The sequence below is a fragment of the Taudactylus pleione genome, unplaced genomic scaffold (genome assembly GCF_031769625.1).
Source record: "Taudactylus pleione unplaced genomic scaffold, aTauple2 ptg000803l, whole genome shotgun sequence".
Lineage (NCBI taxonomy): Eukaryota > Metazoa > Chordata > Amphibia > Anura > Myobatrachidae > Taudactylus > Taudactylus pleione.
The window spans coordinates 393,505-413,453 of NW_028285205.1; the positions used below are offsets into that span (position 1 = coordinate 393,505).

The window sequence follows — 19,949 nt, forward strand, 5'->3', positions numbered from 1 at the left end:
TGGTGTTTGTGTGTGTAGGGGGGGAGGGGATTATGCTCAAGTCTCCTCCATCTTGTATTCATTATTCTTATGGGTACTCTTATTTGATGGGAGGCACCTATTCAAATAGTTCTGCTGCTTAGTATGTATTATCTGATGATCGCTTACCAAACAATATAATGAAATGTAGATTTCAAATTGGAAGAAATTATTGTACTCCTGGCATCTCTTACATCAAAGGTTCCCAAACGTGGTCCTCAAGGCATCCCAACAGTTCAGGTTTTAGAAATATCCATGGTTGGCTCAGGTGGTTAAATCAAAATGACTGAGGTACTCATTAAGTCACCTCTGCTCATACACGGATAGCCCTAAAACCTGAACTGTTGGGAAATCTTGAGAACCACATTTAAGAACCTCTCTCCTACTCTAATTCTAAAAATAAAAATATTCCAACATTATATTCAAAAAACCTGCACCTATTCAAGAAGGTGTGACAATTCCTGTTTGGCAAACGTTTCCAAACTTTTTTTTGGTATTTGTAGGAAAAATTTATTTTTTTCTACTATGTTAAAACTTCCTGGAAAATCTATAACCAAAACCAAAATTTGTTTGTGTCACAAGTAAAGCTTAATAAGGGCAGCTGCCCTTAAAGAAGATTTGCGTAAATCCTTCAAATAGTTAGAAAATACCGAAATCTGCTCCTTATGAAGGCGCCATTGGGGCATTGAAATGCAATAAACCGAAAGGCCCTGGAAGTTCCGGCTACTGCTGTTTATATGTTGGTCACTTCTACAGCATCTGTACTATTGAACAGGGAGTTAATACTCTTGGGGCTCACTCACCACATCTATTGGAGCTCCCTGCCCCAGCTGGTATTGTTCCCTGGATTACAGGGATGTAGTGTGCTCGTTGTTCTGAATGTAAAAACACAGCCGTGTCTGCCGCTTGTAAGATTCTGACACAATATACCCTATCATATAACTTTAACCAGAATGGTAGTTTCACATTTTTATACTTGATACAATATTATACTGTAGGTGTAGATGGACTGGAGCTGTATTCAGAATGGTATGTCTTGTTGATCTAGAGTACTATATTAAAAAATGCATTACCTTTTTGAAGTGCAGATTTTATTATGAGAACATTGGATGAGTTATGATTTTTGCTATTTTGGAAAGGTGGATTGATACTAAAGCAAGAACCAAAAAATATTTGCGTTTACAAAAAAATGCACACATTTGCTTTTGGTTCACTTTCAATTAAAAAAAGTAGAAGAAAACTAATAGCATTTTCTGAAAATTCAAAGTCTTTTGAAACAGGAAAAAGGTATAATATAGGGCATATTCAATTGGGGGCAAGAATAGCAAACATCCCGCATGCCTGGTTTTTCCTGCAGGTGCGGGATTTTTTATATTCAATTAGGTGCGATTTTTTTCTCTATTTTGAGTGCCAGGAGGTTTTTTTTCTTGCACCTCCAGAGCAAGTCTGATTTTTCCAAAAATCATTAATTTTAGAAAAAATCAATGGGACTTGCTCTGGGACCCCGGCAGCACCCCCCTGAGGACTAATTAAGCAATTGGAAGCTTCCAATTAGCTTAATTAGTCCTTAATTACCTTATGCAGCTCTGTCTTCTGTATCCAATGTCGGGTCTGCAGCAGCTGTGAGTATGCAGTGTTTGTCAGTGTTTGTAAGTCTGTATGAGTAAGTGTGTGTGTATGAGTGCTGTGTTTGTGACCCCCGGTGTGTGTGCCCCCCCCAAGTGTCAGTGTGCACCCCCGTAATGGGCACTGGGAGAACTACATCTCTCTCTCTTTTGTGCCTCCCTGCGGCCCCAGGGGCTCCCAGCAGCCCCCTCACCAGTGAGAAGATGGAGAGGAGGCCAATGGAGCCGCGGAGACCATCGGATAATTATTATTTTTTACGTGGCGTGGATTTTCAGAGCTGAAAACCCTGCGACCACTTTTTTTAAATTGGATACCGCAGGTATCAAGAGCGTGCATACCCGCGGTAATCCAAAATTGGGCATGCGGGGTGCAAGGTTTTTTTCCTCGCTAAACCTTACGCTCAATTAAATATGCCCCTTTGTGTTGGTAATACAAATTACAGACAATGATATCAAAATGTGACCAACTCAAACCATTTGAAAATAGGCTCAGCACAGGGGTGAGAAAAGTCTTACAGCAAAGGGCTTAAAATGAATAGGGCTATAATAATATTTTCATCAGAAATTATGGTGGATGATATAACAAAATATATATGTTACAGTAGGGTTGGGTATGGGATCCTGGCGGTCGAGATGCTGCCAGTTAAAATACCAACAGCGGCATCCCGACATGCAGAATCCCGACACCATTAGGTAAGTATCCTACCACTAACCCTTACCCTAACCCTCTCTCCCGGTGCCTGAACCTAACCTCCCCCTCCCCGCACCCTAAAGCTAACCCTCCCCACTTAGTGCCTAACCCTAACCCTCAACCTAGTGCCTAACCCTAAACCTAACCCTCCCCCTAACCCCTGATATTTACCTTCGGGATGCCGGCAGTCGGGATTCTGGAGCCAGGATCCCGATGCTCCTAAATCCAATGCCCCTAAATCCCCAAAATTACATAGGTTTGTTTTTAAGATCTATCCCTGAAGGAATGAGCAAATAAAACCTCAAAGTATACACCTACAGTATTCAGTTAGGCTTTTCAAACTTCAAACTTTATTCCGATTGACCTTAATTCATTTGGTTTTATGCACCTTCTTGCACATTATACTAAACACTTTTTTTTGCTTACTTCTGGATAAGATAAAAAAATTTTTGTGCATAAATCTGTATTTAACTCACAGAGCATAGCTGTGTCATACCCAATATTTTTTTTACATTATATACAGTACATACTAATATTTTGGACCTGCCATTAGCTACCATTTTTTCCTGGTGTAGCAGGGTTTATTTTTCCTCCCTCATTCCCCACCTTCCCATCTCTCTACACTGTCTTCCTTCCAATTCCAAACCTCTCTCTCCACCTCTTCCTCCTATCTCTCTCTCCCACTCTCTCTCAATTTTCTCTTTCCTCTTTCTCCCATCTCTCTCTCCCCCTCTTCCTCTGAACTTTCTCTTTCACTCTTCATCTAATCTCTCTCTCTCTCTCTCTCTCTCTCTAATTCACACACACATATTTTCTCTCTCTGACTCTTTCTCTCTTTTCCTCCCATCTCTCTCTTCCCATACTTTCACTTGACGCTTTAATGACCTTCTCCTCCAGGGGCAGAGGCATACCATCACACAGTCAAACAGCACTTCAAACTGTTAAATTATTCAGGTAGTAGTGAAGTATAACAAGAACTGTTTAATTCCCCCTTCTCTTGACCCTGAGTCAGCCTCTGATCTGTTTACATTTGTAACCACATTGAATGGATGTCTAACTGTGTTGATAGAGATTGATTAGATAATTTAGATGTGGTCAGATTTCCCTGGGCAATCACAGAGGAAGTTCAGCGTGAACAAATTATTGGACCTATTGTATATAATTATACAGTTCCAAGCTGCTGTCAATGTTTAGTAGAGTGTGTGGCTCCAAACAAATATATTGCTGAGATGGATTCAACAAAAGAGAAAACTTCCAGTTTTTGGACCTACTCCTCCAATAACGGAACCTTTTGGTTGTGGACCTTCTCCTCCAGTCGGATGGAGGGCTATCGGATTTGGGACAACATGAATACTTTTGGCTCCCACTACTCCATCCTCCAGTATATAGCAGTATGATTGGGGGGAGGGTAGGGCCTTTTGAGGAGCATGGCCAATCAGCCAACTGTGCAACTGCTAGAAGGATGTTTAGGCTGGTTATAGTATAGACTAGTATTTTTGACACTTCATGCGCCGGGTCACTAGTTATCATACCCAGTGATGTAGGGTCTTCTTCAGTGTCTCTCATCTCTTTCACCCTTATCCCCCATTTTCCTATCTCTTATCTCTGTCTCCCCCATCTCCCGGTCTCAAATTTCTGTCCCCCTTATACCCCTTTCTCTCTGTATCTCATCTTAGTCCCTCTCACCACCCCTCTGTCTCTCATGTCTGTACCCTTACCTCCCCTTCTCTCCATCTTTCATCTGTCCCCCTAACTCCCTATCTCTCATCTCTGTCTCCCTCATCACCCCCGTCTCTCATTTCTGTTCTTTTACCCCATCTCCTGATTTCTCATTTGTCCCCCTCACCCTCCATCTCCCTCTCTCTCATCTCTGTCCCTGCCCCACCCCCCTTTCTCCTGTCAATGTCTCTCATCTCTTTTCTCAATCCCCCTCTTGGATCTATGGGTGTGGGGGTGCTGGCTGGAGGTACTGACAGGAGGGAATAGTCCTTTCCTTGCAGCGCTGGAGGGAGAATACAGAAGTGAGGCTGTGTGTGAAAGTCCGCCAGCCAATGAGAGCTGTGAGGTGAAGGAGGGGACAGGCCTCCCTACAGCTAGACACATGCTGTAGGAGATTATATAATAGATTCATGGACAGACAGAAGCATGAGAGATAGTTATATGATTAGCAAAATATACCTGCTGAAAGTTTACAGTTCAGGAACAGTGTAATTATTACATACCATTAAGTTTAAATAAAATGTTATTGCTTTCTGTGCTTTGTGCTTACATAAATAATTAAATAAAATTATGAAACTGTACATCAGTGCGATTAGGTTAGACATGCAGTGTGAATTCATATTTTTAAAAAAAATTTTATTGTAGAATGCCATTATTTATTCAGACACTGAAGTATGTAATGTTTGGAAAGCATTCACATATTGCACAGTTATTGGAATAAATGTCTTGTAAACTACTTCATTTTCCTAATGGTGTACACCATATGGAAACTCTTTAATCTTCTGCATATATTAAATACTTTTGCACTCAGTCTATTTATAGCAATTAGACAGAAGGGTGAATTCCATGATTAGCAACCAACACAATTTCAAAGAAAACACTTTATTCTAAACAGCAGTATCTTATGATCGCTAATGGTACAACTAGATTTAAGTATTAGCTTTCCATTTATAAAGGGTCAAAGTGGTGTTTCTGCATAATTACAGCCAACAAAAAGCATATCACCAATATACTCATAGTAATAAAAGTGTATTTTGTAGGGTACTTTGTATCTATTCAAAGAGCTATATACCATTCTAAGGGGTAAGCAAACTCGGCACTAAAATAGAAGTTTCAAATAGACCCCCTCCTAAGCAGCATGTTTAGCACAGACATACACAGATTAGTGTGATCCATGTATGTTTGTGTCTTTTTTAGAGGCAAAAAAGTGTTAAAATATAAAAAAAAACAGCGTGGGGTCCTCCCACCCCATGAGCATAACCAGCACAGGGCTCTTTTTTCTGATCCCCTGCTCCCATACTTATTCCTCCTCTACTGCTGTAAGTCTATCCTGTCTCTCTCTCACAGTGGGAGCCTTTGGAGGAGCAATGCATGCCCTGGCTTCCACAGTGTGCTTATTGAGTTGACATGACAGACCTGGACTGCACCAGGTAACAGGCATAATCCAAAGTTACATGCTGATGCAAAGTGGAGCAGAGGCTATAGAGTTTCCATCCTGGGACATTTTCCATACAGAGAAATATAGGCCCTGATTCAGAGCCGAACGCTCTGACCAGAGCGCTCGCTCTGAATCAGGGCCCACCTCCATTAATATGGAGCGTCCTCCTGGACGCTCGTATAGCTGTGGGTCACCACCCACAGCATATACGAGTGTGCAGGATGATGGTCGCGATGGTCTTGACCATCGCGACCATCGAAACTGCGAACAGAAGCCTGCGGTTGAGTTTTTCAACCGCAAGGCCAGGAGTGATTTTGGCTCTATCAGAGCCAAAATCACTCCCACTGACATCACTAGTGATGTCAGTGGGGCCGGCTTCAGACGGTAGGCGTTCCCTTCTGGCAGGCACGCCCCCGGCACGCCCACCAAAGGGGGCGTGCTGTCAGTCAACATCGACAGCACGCCCCCTTTGATGAGACACTCCGAGCGAAGGAAAGTCCTTCGCTCGACGCGTCTCGCGCATGCGCACGACGGAGCTCCCTCCGTCATGCGCATGTGCAGTGCAGACCATCGACCCACTTGCGAGCGGACAGCCGCTCGCGAGTGGGTCTGAATGAGGGCCATAGACCTCTGCTGATACGCTTTACAGTAGAGTGGATCCAGTACGCATATTTAATATTGAGTGTGCCTAAACAATATATATATATATATATATATATAATATATATATATACACACACATACACAGTATATATATATATAGTTCAAAGAGGTGCAGCACCCACGGACATGAATCCAGACAGTGGTGAACTTGAAATTAACGTTTCAGTTTTATAACTGTCTTCAGAAAACTGAAACGTTAATTTCACTGTCACCACTAGCAGTGTCTGGATTCATGTCCGTGAGTGCCGCACCTCTGTGAACTATGTTTATGCTGCTCTGTGGAGGCACCCGGTAAAGCTGCCTTTTTTGTATTTGAGTGCTGGTCCCGTGTACTAATATATATATGCTAGTTCAATAAATAAGCTAACAAGACATCTTATTGAGAAAATGTATTCAACTCCTACATATATACATATAATCAATGGTATGGGCCTTGGTACAGATTATTTTTCCACACAGTACACCAAGGCATATTTCCGGGCACAGTAGAAATAAGTGTGAAGTGCCTGAAGCCAGGACATGATGGCTTGCTGAAACTTCACCGTTGGTTGCGAATCGCCTTCCACCAAGGTGCTCCTTCAATGGTTCGAAAAGATGGAAATCACTGTCAGGTCAGGGTTGTAGAGAGGATGGTCCAGTACATCCCAATGGTAGTGCCACAGCAACTCATGTGTGCGGTTGGCTGAGTGTGACTTGGTGTGATCATGCAGCGATACGCCTGTTCACAGCAACCCAGGTCATTTTCTACTAATTGCTCTCCACAACCAGCTTAATGTCACAATAGCAGACAGCATTCACAGTATCTCCCTTGGTGAGGAAATCAACAATTACACTCGCTTGTGGTCCCTTCCTTGCTAATGGAGTGTTTTTGAATTATTTTGAAGATGGGGACGATGCGTGTTTTCATGTCATGGATGCTTGCTTTGTCTTCAATATCAAATGATGCACCCACTTTTCATCGCCTGTAACAATACAATGCAGGAATTGCACTCCCCCCTCAGGAAACCACGTCAAGTGCAGGAGAGACAATCCCATCTTATTGGTTTTGTGAACTTCTGGGAGTTTCTTCGGTACCCAGCGTGAACACTTTTTCCTGTACTCCAGTTGCTCATGAACAATATTGTGTACTTTACCCACTGAGATGTTCAGTTCATCAGCAATATCACTAACGCTAATGCGTCTGTCCTCCTGAATGAGATCTTTAATGCAGCACAAATTGTCAACTGTGGTAGATGTGCTCGGCCGGTCATATCACTGCTCATCTTGAACGTCTGTCCTGCAGTTATCAAAGGCAGTGCAGCAAACCCAAACCTGTTTCCATGACAAGAGGTTATCAACGTACATCTTGGCAAGTTGGCGATGAATTTCAGCTGCTGATGTGCACACACACTACACACTGATCACACTATGCACCTCAATATTTGACCATGTCTCCGCCAGATCTGCCATTTTACAACTGGTGTTGGGAGAGTATGACTGAAATGAGGCGCAGCCTAATGGTTGTGAGGGGAAGCGGTGGTATACCTGCTCTGTACTGGCGGGAAATTAGAATAAAATAGAGAACATAACACACATGAGAGGTCTTGTTACCTTACTTACTAAACCACTCGGATGGATGGATGGATAGATAGATAGATAGATAGATAGATAGATAGATAGATAGATAGATAGATAGATAGATATTAAACAATAAACTATAGCGCTCAGTAATATTCTTAAGATAATCCAAAGTATATAAATGTGAACAGTTCCCAGTGGTATCTAATCAACTGTAGCAATTTCACCAGTAGTGAATAAATTCTAGAATAAAAGTGAACTGGCCCCATGCCAAATAATAACTAATCATTTTTTCTGAACCATAAGTGAAGTGATGTCCACAGGTCAGGATTTCCAAACTGCACATTGTTGTTCTTCTATTTAGAAAATGCATTTAATAATAGAGGATAAAAAATACATACTGTAGGGGCTTATTTTCAGTTGGACAAAGACGCGGTCATGGCTATATTTTTTGCCCCAGCTGCATCTGTAGCTTATGCCGCTGCCAATTTTTGGAATGCCTAGATGCTCACTTTCAACGTTTTGCGGAAGTACATTTCGGTCTCTGTTCGTCTTTAGAAATACAATTGGTGCACCATTGGATGCACCATTGAAACTTGCACCAACCCTATAGAAAGTGCAGTTTCTCCATTTGACCACAGCTTTGGTGCAGCCACTTACAGCAAATTGACCATGACACCCATATCTTCTTAGCCACTGCCCTCGTAGGAACACCCACTGAATTTCACAGACTCTACATCCAAATCTGCTCTGCTTCTGAGCGCTAACAATCAGAACGCATGCACTGTGTGACTGGGATGTGTGCTCAAACTTAAATCAGGAAATTGTTTTACTGTGTTACAGACAGTCTAGTAGGAATGACCATAGAGGAGTCTGTCAATGATGGTTACCATCGAAGGTGCCATCTGTGGTTTACACTGATGGCAGGAAACTATAGACAGGAAACCATCAGTGCTGTAGGTGGGACTTGATTTGGCAATCAGAGAAGGGGGTGGGGCTTTGCAGGACACATCTGGGAGCAGGGCTGAGCTCTGTACAGCCTTTGTTTAGGGTACAAAACATTGCTGAACTCTGATGGTTGGCAAACATCATATCTCCATCATCGATAGAAAAACCATCAATCATCTGTGGCAAACCATCTCATATCCCTAATTTCTAGGGCTTGGTCTAATATATGGTACAACAATATCATAAGTTACTGGAAAAAGTGTGAGACAAGTTGTTGCAGAGATGCAGAAAGTTGTTGAAAATTAATACAGATAAAGTTAATATTTCTGCACATCATTGGGCCAATAAGAGAGTTTGGTAGAGGATGTTAGATAGAATCGTTTGGAGGCACAAGGAAAATGTGGATAATCAATAGTGATGCTGAAATCAGCCATGATGGTGGTGGGGATGTCAGAGGATAGAAAATGAGCGAGTCAGGCAGAGATTTGTCAGATCAGAATCTCCACCCATTGATGTTTAGGAAGGTTATATAGCCTAAAATTTACACTGATTCTGAAGATGAACTCATTTAATCTATTGGTTCTTTCTCCAACCACATTAACGGCAAATTGTGCAAGACAAGTTTGTATAATAGCGTTAGGGTTTACATTGCCCTCAATTTCTTCAAGACAAACACATCCAGCCCTTTGTCAGATCTTGTGGTTATTTTATACCAGTAAGTACATCTTCCCCTGATCATAGGATTCATTAGGAGGAGATTTATCAAAGGGGACAAGTGGTGGTTTTTAGCATAGCAACCAACCAGATTTTAGCTAACATTTCTCTAGTATATGCTATAAAATGATAGCTAGAAGCCGTTTGGTGCTATGGACCTCCACTTAGTCGTCTTCAGAAGGCTTGATGAATTTCCCTTTTAAACTTGTTTGGACTTAGGGGCTGATTCAAATGTGGATGTTGTTTCAATATTTTTGCAGTTTGTTGAAGATTGGAGGACTGCACATGCATCTGAGATGTAGTGCACATGTGCCGCCATACTGCTGCAATGTCGATCACAGTGCCCTATAACCTGCATCATGATTGACATGTTGCTGGCGTTTGGGGGCAGCAATGGGGAGTGTTACAGAAAATGTGGGTGCTTCTGACCCATTTTCTGGGCGTGCCGAAGCCAGAGGTCAGATTGGTTAAGCTGTGGATCCGATGCTGAGCTGCGCTGTGGATCCAAAGGGACGTGCTGTGAATCCAATGCTGCATCTTTGGATGCAGCCAGCAGGTCTGAGAAGCTATCAGTGGGCATCTTTGTATAAAAGATGCCACCTCTGACATTAGCATTTGCACTCAGATCTGCTGCAACCTAAGAGCCACAATGCATCCTCCACGTAGATGTAGCAAGCTAGTGACATGGTTGAATCATAGAGCATTGCCACAGCCTTCCAATGGTGTGGCCACAAGCCGGGAGATTTTATTTTTATTGCGTATATGACAGATTGATGCCGTGCCCCACAAGTTAAAACAAATGTGCTGAATGCAGTTGGGACAGTTGATTTCTGCCATTGTGACTTAACTTAATCTGCCATTCTATTGGTTGGCTGTGGGGGTACATTGGGAGGCCCACTATCCTAAATGGTCATGAATTATATAGGCATGAGTTACTGTATGTTCACTAATGATATACATTTACACACAATCAAACAGCTATTAAATTTGTACATGTAAATCTGAGTAACATCTAGTCAACATCTATTGTCTAGTCAAAAGCCACAATTGAATTGTTTATTACCTTTAAGCATGAACCTGTGCAGACACATTAGGTGCATTAGTCTCAAAAGGAAAACAATAGCACAGTGAACCTTTTTGTGTAATGCAAATGGATAAGCATATATTCCAAGGCAATGGGAACAAAGATATGATCTGGATACATGATAATGCAGTACAATTAATTAATGTTGCTGTTAAAGTTACAGCTTATAAAGTAAAGTAATTAAAGGTGGAAAACCCTTTTACCTGCAGCAAGTACCAAATGCATTAAATATTCTGTAAAAAGTCTAGGAACAAGTTACATGAAAAGTAAACAGCACACAGGCACGAACTGTAATGCCTCTGGGGTCAGGGGTCTAATGAGCTCCAGTAAGTGTGGGTCACTGACAGAGGTCGAGCTGTGTGGATGACGTTAACCGTAAGTGAAGCAACATAATTTAGGTGTAATTGGTGCTTGCGGTAAATACAGTTATAATCTTTACCAGCAAAACCTGCTTATGCTCCAATTACTGTACTAGCCAGTAATGATTATTTCTTTTACATCTATAGAGGACTGCAAACATCACTTCATATTGCGTGAAGCATAACAAGGTAATTTAATTGAGCATATATACAGTATATACATTATATGTTACAAGGTGTAATTATGTTACATTAGGCTGCAGGATTTGAATAGTCTACTAATGTGTAATAAATGCCAATGTAAATTGCAGAATACAGACGTGCTCTCATACACTGTGGCTTCAGTCCCGGTAAACTTGGGCGAGCCAAGCATCTTTTTTGTTTCAAATCTGCGTCTTATTTGCACAAATAAAATAACTGGAAGTGACAAAACTACTTTGGTAGATTGCACTGATCAATCTGATGCGCATCACTTGTACACAGGGGCGTTTCTAGAGAGGAGGGGGCCCGTGTGCAGTCTCCGACATGGGCACCCTCCTCTCCGCCCGGCAGCTGGCAGCGCACTGAGCTGTGCGCGGCCAGCGCCGAAGTTATAGACTCTGGGCACTAGAGTGTCCCCAGAGTCTATAGTGTATGCACAGATCACCAGGAAAATGGCCGCAGCGGGCTTTTTTCATGTACTGCGCATGCGCCAACGACAGGAAAATGTCCACCGCGGCCATTTTCCAGTCGTTTTACAGCGCCGGACCCCCGCGCCGACATGGGACTCCGGAGAGGTAAGTAACATTATGGGTGTAGTGTGTGCACCCATTATAGATACGCCCCTGCTTGTACAGCTGTGTGCAAATGAGTCTAAATCTGTGTACAAAGTGCTGCGACTTTTGCTCACGCCAAGTTCCGTTGTGCTTCATCTGCGAATTTGTACGTTTCTAAAACTAATTCCTGTGCAGTTAAAGTCACAGCTCAGTGTCATTAGTATATTTTGAGTGGTGATTCACTGTATCTGCACTGCGAATAAGATGCTCAATTAAAGCAAAATACCACTACAACTCTCAGAGCGGCTCAGTCGTGACAGGTGTCTCGTGCTACATGGCATATTGAGGCTATATGTATGAGGAGATGTAGTTAGCATGCCGAAAGTAAGTATCGGGATGTTGGGGAGGGTTTGGTTTAGAAGTCGTGTTTAGGTTTAGGTACTAGGGGGAGGTTTAGGGTTAGGCACTAAGGGGGGAGGGTTAGGGTTAGGCAACAGGGAGGGGGAAGTTATGTTCAGGCATTAGGGGGGGGTTAGGTTCAGGCATTAGGGGGGGGAGGTTAGGGTTAGACACCAAAGAGGGAGGGTTAGGGAGAGGGAGAGGGCTAGCATACCGACCAACAAGTGTCGGTATGTTAACCCAGTTGAGATCCCAGCGGCGGGATTCTGACCACTGGGATCCCAACTGTCGGCATTACATACCCACCCCGTGTATGAGAACACATCTGTATACATGAAATTATAATTTACAGTTGTTATTTATATTGCAAAAGGCCTATCTTCCTATTGTGTTCTATTGAGAACAAAGTGAGAGCCCATGAGGCGAGTACGGCGTCATCTGGTACCTATCCATGTTTTGCTATGCGGCCCCATTTTTGGAGTTCTGTAAATTCAATTATTTTTGCTGTTTCAGTATAATGTTCCTTCGACAATTATTCTGAAAACAAAAGAATTAATTATTATAGTACTATATGAGGGTTGGGTACGGTATGCTGGCGCTTGGGATCAGTTAAAAGCCAAAAGCCAGCATCCCGGCAGGGTTAGGACATCGACACCTGACAGTAGGTATCCTAACCCTTCCCCTATCCCTAACCCTCCTTCCCTGCACCCTGAACATAACCTCCCAATAGTGTCTAATCCGACCTACCTAGTGCATAACCCTAACCCTGCCCCACAAGTTCCCTAATTCACTCATTAAAAAAAAATAGCTTCAGGGCCCTTCTGGGGTTAGGGGCCCTGAAGCGTAAGCTTCATTAGTTTCACAGTAGATCCGCCTCTGCGATGGGTGCTAATATCATGCTCAGATCACATTACAAATGTAATCATTAATAAATTGGCCCCTTATTGCTGCACTTACAGCACTTAGGGGAGCGCTAACAAACAACTCAATGAGGAGGGGAAAGCTACTGGCATAATAGGGAATATAATTTGAATATTTTGGGGAGAGGGGTGCTTGAAGAATTTAAGAATAATAGGTGCCAAGAATTCCATGTTAGCGAGTCACATATGTCATACATGCCTATGTTTTATTACTCCCCCCTGAAATATGCCAGATAGGAGGTTCGATCTGCAAATCAGAGGCATTTGCATCATCACGGAACGGCCAATTTCACAAGTAGATTGAACTGAATCCAAGTGTTTTTGCTGCTTTTCCGTGAGATCTCTCAAAAGAGAAGTTCAAAGAGTGTAAACAAGTATGATGTATGTATGCATGTATGTATATGATGTACTGTAGCCTATGCCTCTTTAGTAGGAAAATCACGTCAGAAAACTTATTACGGTATATACTAAAATGTGATTATTTCTTCACTGTGGACTGTAAACAGAAGGTGTTTATGTTGTATCTGTTCTGTGTTTTTTCCTACACTTTTTCTTCTTTCTTTCCTTTTTTTTCCCCTTGCACTCCCACCTTCTGTAGCAGAATAAAATCTTATATTTACCTTATGGTAACATCGGAAGTAAGCCGCACGTTCATCTGAAAACTTTTCCAGTCGCTTTGGCCCCTTGCTAGATGCTTTCTTGAATACTAACCAACACCTCTGATAAATCTGCAAGCAGAGGAAGACAGAACTGTCACATCAAGTGTCTTCAACAGGCTCAAATACAGGTTTAAATACTTACTACTATGTAAAGCCCCTGAAACACAGTTACTGAATGGAAATTGCAGTGGCTACAGTATACAAAACGATTCACTCCTTCTGACACGAAACACAACTATATTTTCTTACATCATAGAATCAAATTGTATTTCTTCTGATTTCTTACAACAGAGCTATTCTTTTAAAGGTGTAGTGGGGTTAATCATTTACTGTAACAGGGTTGGAGGCTGGGCTAAATATTTATGGTGCGATGGAGGTTAATCATTTAATAAAATGGGGGAGGGGTGGTGGGCAATTATTGCAATAGTGTGGTGGGAGTAGAGATGTGCAAAGAGTCCTGTTTTTTCTTTTGGTTCTAAATCATCGTTGTGTTTAGGTTTTGGCTTCAGCACAATGACTGTCAAGTGTTTTGGTTCGGTTTCTGTTTTGGATTTCTTTAAAAATTTATAAAATCAGCTAAAATCATGTTACTTGGACCTGTTTTTCAATAGTATCACTAACATCAATAGCAGTCATTTCCACTCATTTCCATTCAATTTTGAGCTACTCACAGAACATGAAATGATGAGGGAGGGACTTAAATGCATTTTCAAAATATGCAAGATCTGCTTTTTAGTCAGGACTTAGTATAAATTAATTTATTGGCTATGGTGGGGTCAAGGTGATATATACAGTGGTGGCTCCAGAGTAGTTCAAAATCCAAATAGGGGAGAAACACCAACTGTCATTTCAGATGCTGCCAAACATCACTGGCTGGGACTCACTGGCAGTTGGTGTGACTCCCCTATTTGAATTTTGGACTGTGCTGCAGCCTCACCTCTGGAGCCGCCACTGAATATATAGTATAATTGTAGCATCATGGCAGTACCTATTAATTTAAGGTGCGGTGATGGGCCTATAATTATAAAGCTAGCCACACATCTAAAGATTATCTTTCCAAAAAGCCAACTTGGCTGGTTGGAAGGAAAAACTGGTAATGTATGTGAGTAAACACTTGGCTATTTGCTCCAAACAATGAAAAATGGGTGAAAATGGTTGTTCAGACAATTTGGTTATATCAAACTGATTTAAGAATTTTGTCTGCATACCCATTTTCGTCTATGTTCCAGCTTTTGGGAGCATACGGCTGATTGTTGTTTGCACACATACACTGCCAGATTTCTCACTTTTTATATACTTTAATTCACCACAGGCAGCGGGGCCGGGGCCGCAATGAAGCTACTGTATTCCAGGAGCTCCTTCCCCATCCAGCCTACCTGCCTCTTCCTCTCCTCAGACCTCCCGGTCTGACACTTGCCAAAGTGTGCAAGTACAGTATGTAATAACAGTAATTGTAAAGAAACAAAATTCGAAAAAATATATATTTACTGTTGAAAAATGCTTAATCCAACAATAAATCATTTTTTCGTTCATTTTCGTATGTTATAAACTCTCTCAGGCTGCAGTGCTCTTCCCCATACTTTGTATGTTCACGCTTTTGCTGGTTAGAGATGACCAATCTTACCTTCAGTGATAGCACTGGTAGTGACCCCTTAAAGTAATGCCCATTTATGATATCCCGTAAAATCCCTGCTTACCAGAATTAGACACTCTGAACTAACCCAAGTCAATGTGATCAACTTCAACACATCATAATAGAACAGTTTAAGTACCAAGGTACCAAAGTACAGTATATGTTGTGGGTGGAGGGGAAGCTTGATACTCCAATTTTTCTTCAGTTGTGAGGAGTTGTCAGCCAACACAGATTTCCAGTGAAAAAAATACTTTGCAATCGCTCATGCATAGAAAACAAGAACTTTGCATTCATGTTTTGTTATGGTATTGTGCAACCTTCATTTATCTGACAGCCTTGTAAAATATCTGCTTACATTATAGATTGGCATAAACAACCATCATATTTGCAGATCTGCTTGTTTTCCCTTGAGCATACAATATATAATGTGTATTTTACTTACTGTATTGTTCCAAATGCTGACTGGTCTCTATAGTGTATTTAGAGTATAATAAATAAATCCAGGGATTTTCACTGGCAGCTATAGGACTTACCAATTAGAAAATGATGAAGACCAGTAAATTAGTACTTTCCTTTTAATTCCCTGGGGATTTGCATTGATATAAGTGTCACTTTAAATGTTTCAAGAATTCCAGGACACAACTATTTATGCATTAAACTAATTCTGATCCATGTGCAATTCAGTTTAATTAGGAAACTGCTGTGTCTATATAGCAGGGAATATTGAACAGTGCATGGGTCATGTGACCCTTAATTCTCAAAGTGGATTATTCCCGCAGTTTCAATCAATGGTGACCTGAGATAACGGAGGCAGCTCTTTGTTCATCAGTTCCCCCCCATCTTATTTCACAGCCGCGGCATAGGGTCTGTTTAGTAAAGACAATTATATTGCTAGTTTATGCACTAAACAATCAATAAAGATTATCTATATTAGAGAACAATTTATGTCTCTATAACACAATTATAACCATGTTAAGCCTCTCCATGGTTTAGAGATTAAGCACAAGATTATAAAATGAAATAGAAACACAAAGAAGATTTTTTTTTGTTCCGAACGTGTCATTTTATGCTAGAGTGACCTATCTGAATACAGTTGTGTGCACTGGCTTAGATTTATTCTAGCTCATTTGAGGTACCCATGCGAACCTGGGTATATTACATTATCCTAAAAATAAAAAAGAGGAATAGTGAAAATGAATACATAAACAATATATGAAATGTATATATAATTTGAAGAATAAAACTTCCCTTATGTGGTAGAAGTCTGTAGATTGTTCACAGTGATTTTCATCATTTTGAAGTGAAATAAACACAATATCATAGCTCACCAAATAAAATCAATTTAGATGAGGGTATCAATAGTGATAAAAGAACATTTTTTAAATATATAATATATAAAGCAACTGTTATGCTATAGTGTCCACTTAATTATAAACTATAAATCAATATAGTGAATGGGGACACAGAATAAAAAAGCAATTTATAAACAAGATTCCAGAATATAAAAACAAGTAAATATAGACTGTCCAATCTAGGGACATTTACCAGATGGGTGGACAAGATTGCCAGGTAGTTAAAAAAAACTGAGGTACCAGAAGTCTCAGAACTCTGTATCAAGTCCACTGGATCTGGACATATGTCTCTGTCATAGAGTCCAAGGAATAGCTGCCAATGCAAGATGTATGCATAAAGAGGGGGAAATGGCATGAAGACAAATCAATACAGGGGGCCATGATATTAGGAAGAAAAAATACACTTGTTTCAAGATATGCAGATAATTCATAAAGGAAGGGCTATGATACAAGGGTAAATTATCCAGGAAGGACAAAATATGGGAGAGTCAATATAGGCTTATGATGTGAAGGGGCAACAATATAGAGGTATAACATGGAAGAGCTTATGCATTCTGTAGTATATGGCAGTGACTAGAATGCACTCTATTGTATATTGGTGATTACAATTTTCTGTGTATTGTATGCATTAACTAGAAACCACTCTGTACTGAATGGCAGTCACATAAATGATCTCCATATTGTACAGTATTGTGGTCTTAAAAATGTTCTCTATATTTCCTAGCTGTCACATTGACTCTCTCTGTATTGCGTGATGGCCACAGTAATGTTAATTGTATTGTGTAGCAGTCACAATGATGCTCTTTATATTATTTATATTTGATTATATTATTTGACTGTCACTTAGATATTTTCTGTTTTGTACATTGGACACTAGGATGCTAGCTCAATTGCAAATAGGTCACTAAAAATCTTTGTATGGTACACGGGATCACTAAAATTCTACCTGTATAAATAAAGGTCACTAAAGTAGTGTTTGTATTGAAAACTAATCACATGGGACTGGTAGATGTTTGATTATGGCTCTTATTCGTATATTTTTGTATTTGAACATACTCACATTAGACACACCACATTTTTATAATTTCATGATGCCAAATTTTCTGATTCTGTTGCACTGATAGAGGAGCCAGCCTGTGTCATTTGCTTGTGTTAGCCCCAAGCCAAAAGTTGCCATCCCAAGCCAGAGAATCATCCACAAATCATGCTTATGAGCTTAAACAGACTATAAATGTTATACTACAAATTATGTACTATACTATTCATGATCTGTTATATACTGTGAGACATGAATTTTATATTGTATGCTATTAATTATATAGACTGTGATATGGGCTATAAACTGCTAATTTCTATACTAGAAGGTGTTACAATTAATGGCACATACATTGAATAGGCACAAATCTATTTGCTTTGATTTTCTAAACTGTAGGTTACTACAGAACATCGGCACATGAAACAGTTGTGAATTGAAAGAAATGAGTGTGAACTATTTGTTATAGCAGCATGTTTGTTCAGAATACACAGGTCCGATGTGACATCTGAGAGGATAAAATCAGTTGGTACCATTTTACAATGTATCACTAAATCGGTTTTCCTTACAGAGTGTATGTACATCAGCTGTTCTTTCCAAATCTGCAGCAAATGCTAATAATTTAATGCTGGGGTTCACTATAGGATATAGGCCTGTTGATTACAAATATATGCTATTCATTTAATGTTGGTGTTGGTTGGAGGTAGATAGGCAGGGCTACAGTGTTCACTTATTGCTCAGCTTTAAATATTACATGTACTTATCTGTTTCCTGAACAGGCTAACAACAATCCAAGATCTAGCAAGGAAACCAGCAGAAGATTGTAAAAGCCATAATAACAGGTATGAGAGAGCAATGCAATACAGTTATCGTTTAGCCCTCATAGCTTTATTTCTTAACCTATCTTGCTTTCTCTCTCTTCCACATTTTTACTCCTTGCAGTTCAGAATTACTGCCTGTACCTGCATGATGTAAGGGGGGCGGGGAACATACTATTTTTTCCTACTTTTTTTAGGTGAATTGGCCACACTTCTACGATTATACCACACCCACTACAGTACCTAGCCACTACTTAGATCTGCATTCATTCCTTCATCACAGATCAATACAAATTCCCCAAGAGAGTGCACTTACACTACACTATTCAATGACACTAGCGTTGCATATAAAATTGTTATCTTTACAATCCGATTCTAACTTTCCTCTCCCCCTCTCCCTTTTCTTTCTCCTTATCATCCCATATGTATTGTGCATATACAGTCAGGTGCATAAATATTGGGACATTGACAGAATTTTCAAATTTTGGCCTCTATTCACCACCACAATGTCACCACCCTGTCTAGTTGTCACCTTTTTTGCCTTGATCAGCTTCCCCATGGATCTGTGTGTAATTTGTCTGGAGGATGTGCTCTGATTATTGCACCTGGCCTCTCCTCTGTCTGTGAGCACTGCTAGCCCTGATTGGAGTTGCAGGTGTGGTTCTGATTCTCAGAGCTGCAGAGATGAATACTCCCTCTGCATGTTGTGCCTTCCACCACTCAGAATGCTACTACCAGACCACCTGTCCGTATCCACCAATTGCTGCCAGACCCATGGTATATATATCCTCCCCTGATAGCATTCTGGGCCTGAACATCTCGTCTTCCCGTGGTGTATGGTTCATGCTGTTTCTGCATTCAAGTGTATCCCTGAAGCCTGCTACAGCAACCCCTGGTGCATCCTGAAAACCTGCTACAGTAATACCTGGCATCCAGACGTCCTGTTACAGCAATACCTGGCCTGTGCTCTGCTGCTAGTCCTACTCCTGGTTGGTCCCTGGCACTCTGTAAACCTGCATCGTATCACCCTGCCTTGCTTCCTGCTGTGGATCAACTCCTGCCCCTTTTACCTACCAACTCCCTCCCTGAACCTAAAATTCTCAAACCTACCCATTCCTTCCTGAAACCTGTTATTCCCAATTATCCTATCCAGCCTGCACCTGAGTTCCAACCTTGTCACAGCATTTCCGTATCACCCTGTTTAACCCTCGTCTCAGCATTACCTTATTTCCCATCAGTTCAGTCCACGGTGTTCCAGTCCAGAGTCAAGTTCCAAGCTCATCAGTTCAGTCCACATTGTTCCAGTCCAGAGTCAAGTTCCAAGCTCATCAGTTCAATTCAACAAGTCTTCCTGCCGGTCCCAGTCCGGTCCCTCCAGTTCCTGTCATTTATCATCAAAGGCAGTTTTCACTGCTACACAAGTCTTTTAAATAGAGCTATCTACATTACCCATGGTTCCAGTCAAGCCAGCCTCCGTTGAAACCCGATCATCACCTGAGACAGGTAACTCGCAGACACCAATCGTGACACACAATGGCTTTGAAATGAAACAAACAAGATGTGC

General features: G+C 41.1%; 1 protein-coding gene across 1 annotated transcript in view; it reads right to left on the bottom strand.

Annotated features, from left to right (window-relative positions):
* DOK5 (docking protein 5) overlaps positions 1–19,949 on the bottom strand; it is a 244,682-nt gene that overhangs the window by 66,327 nt on the left and 158,406 nt on the right. The window contains exon 2 of the mRNA XM_088458026.1: positions 13,511–13,618. Within this exon, the coding sequence (XP_088314152.1) occupies positions 13,511–13,618 (108 nt within the window). The remainder of the gene's footprint in view (positions 1–13,510; positions 13,619–19,949) is intronic.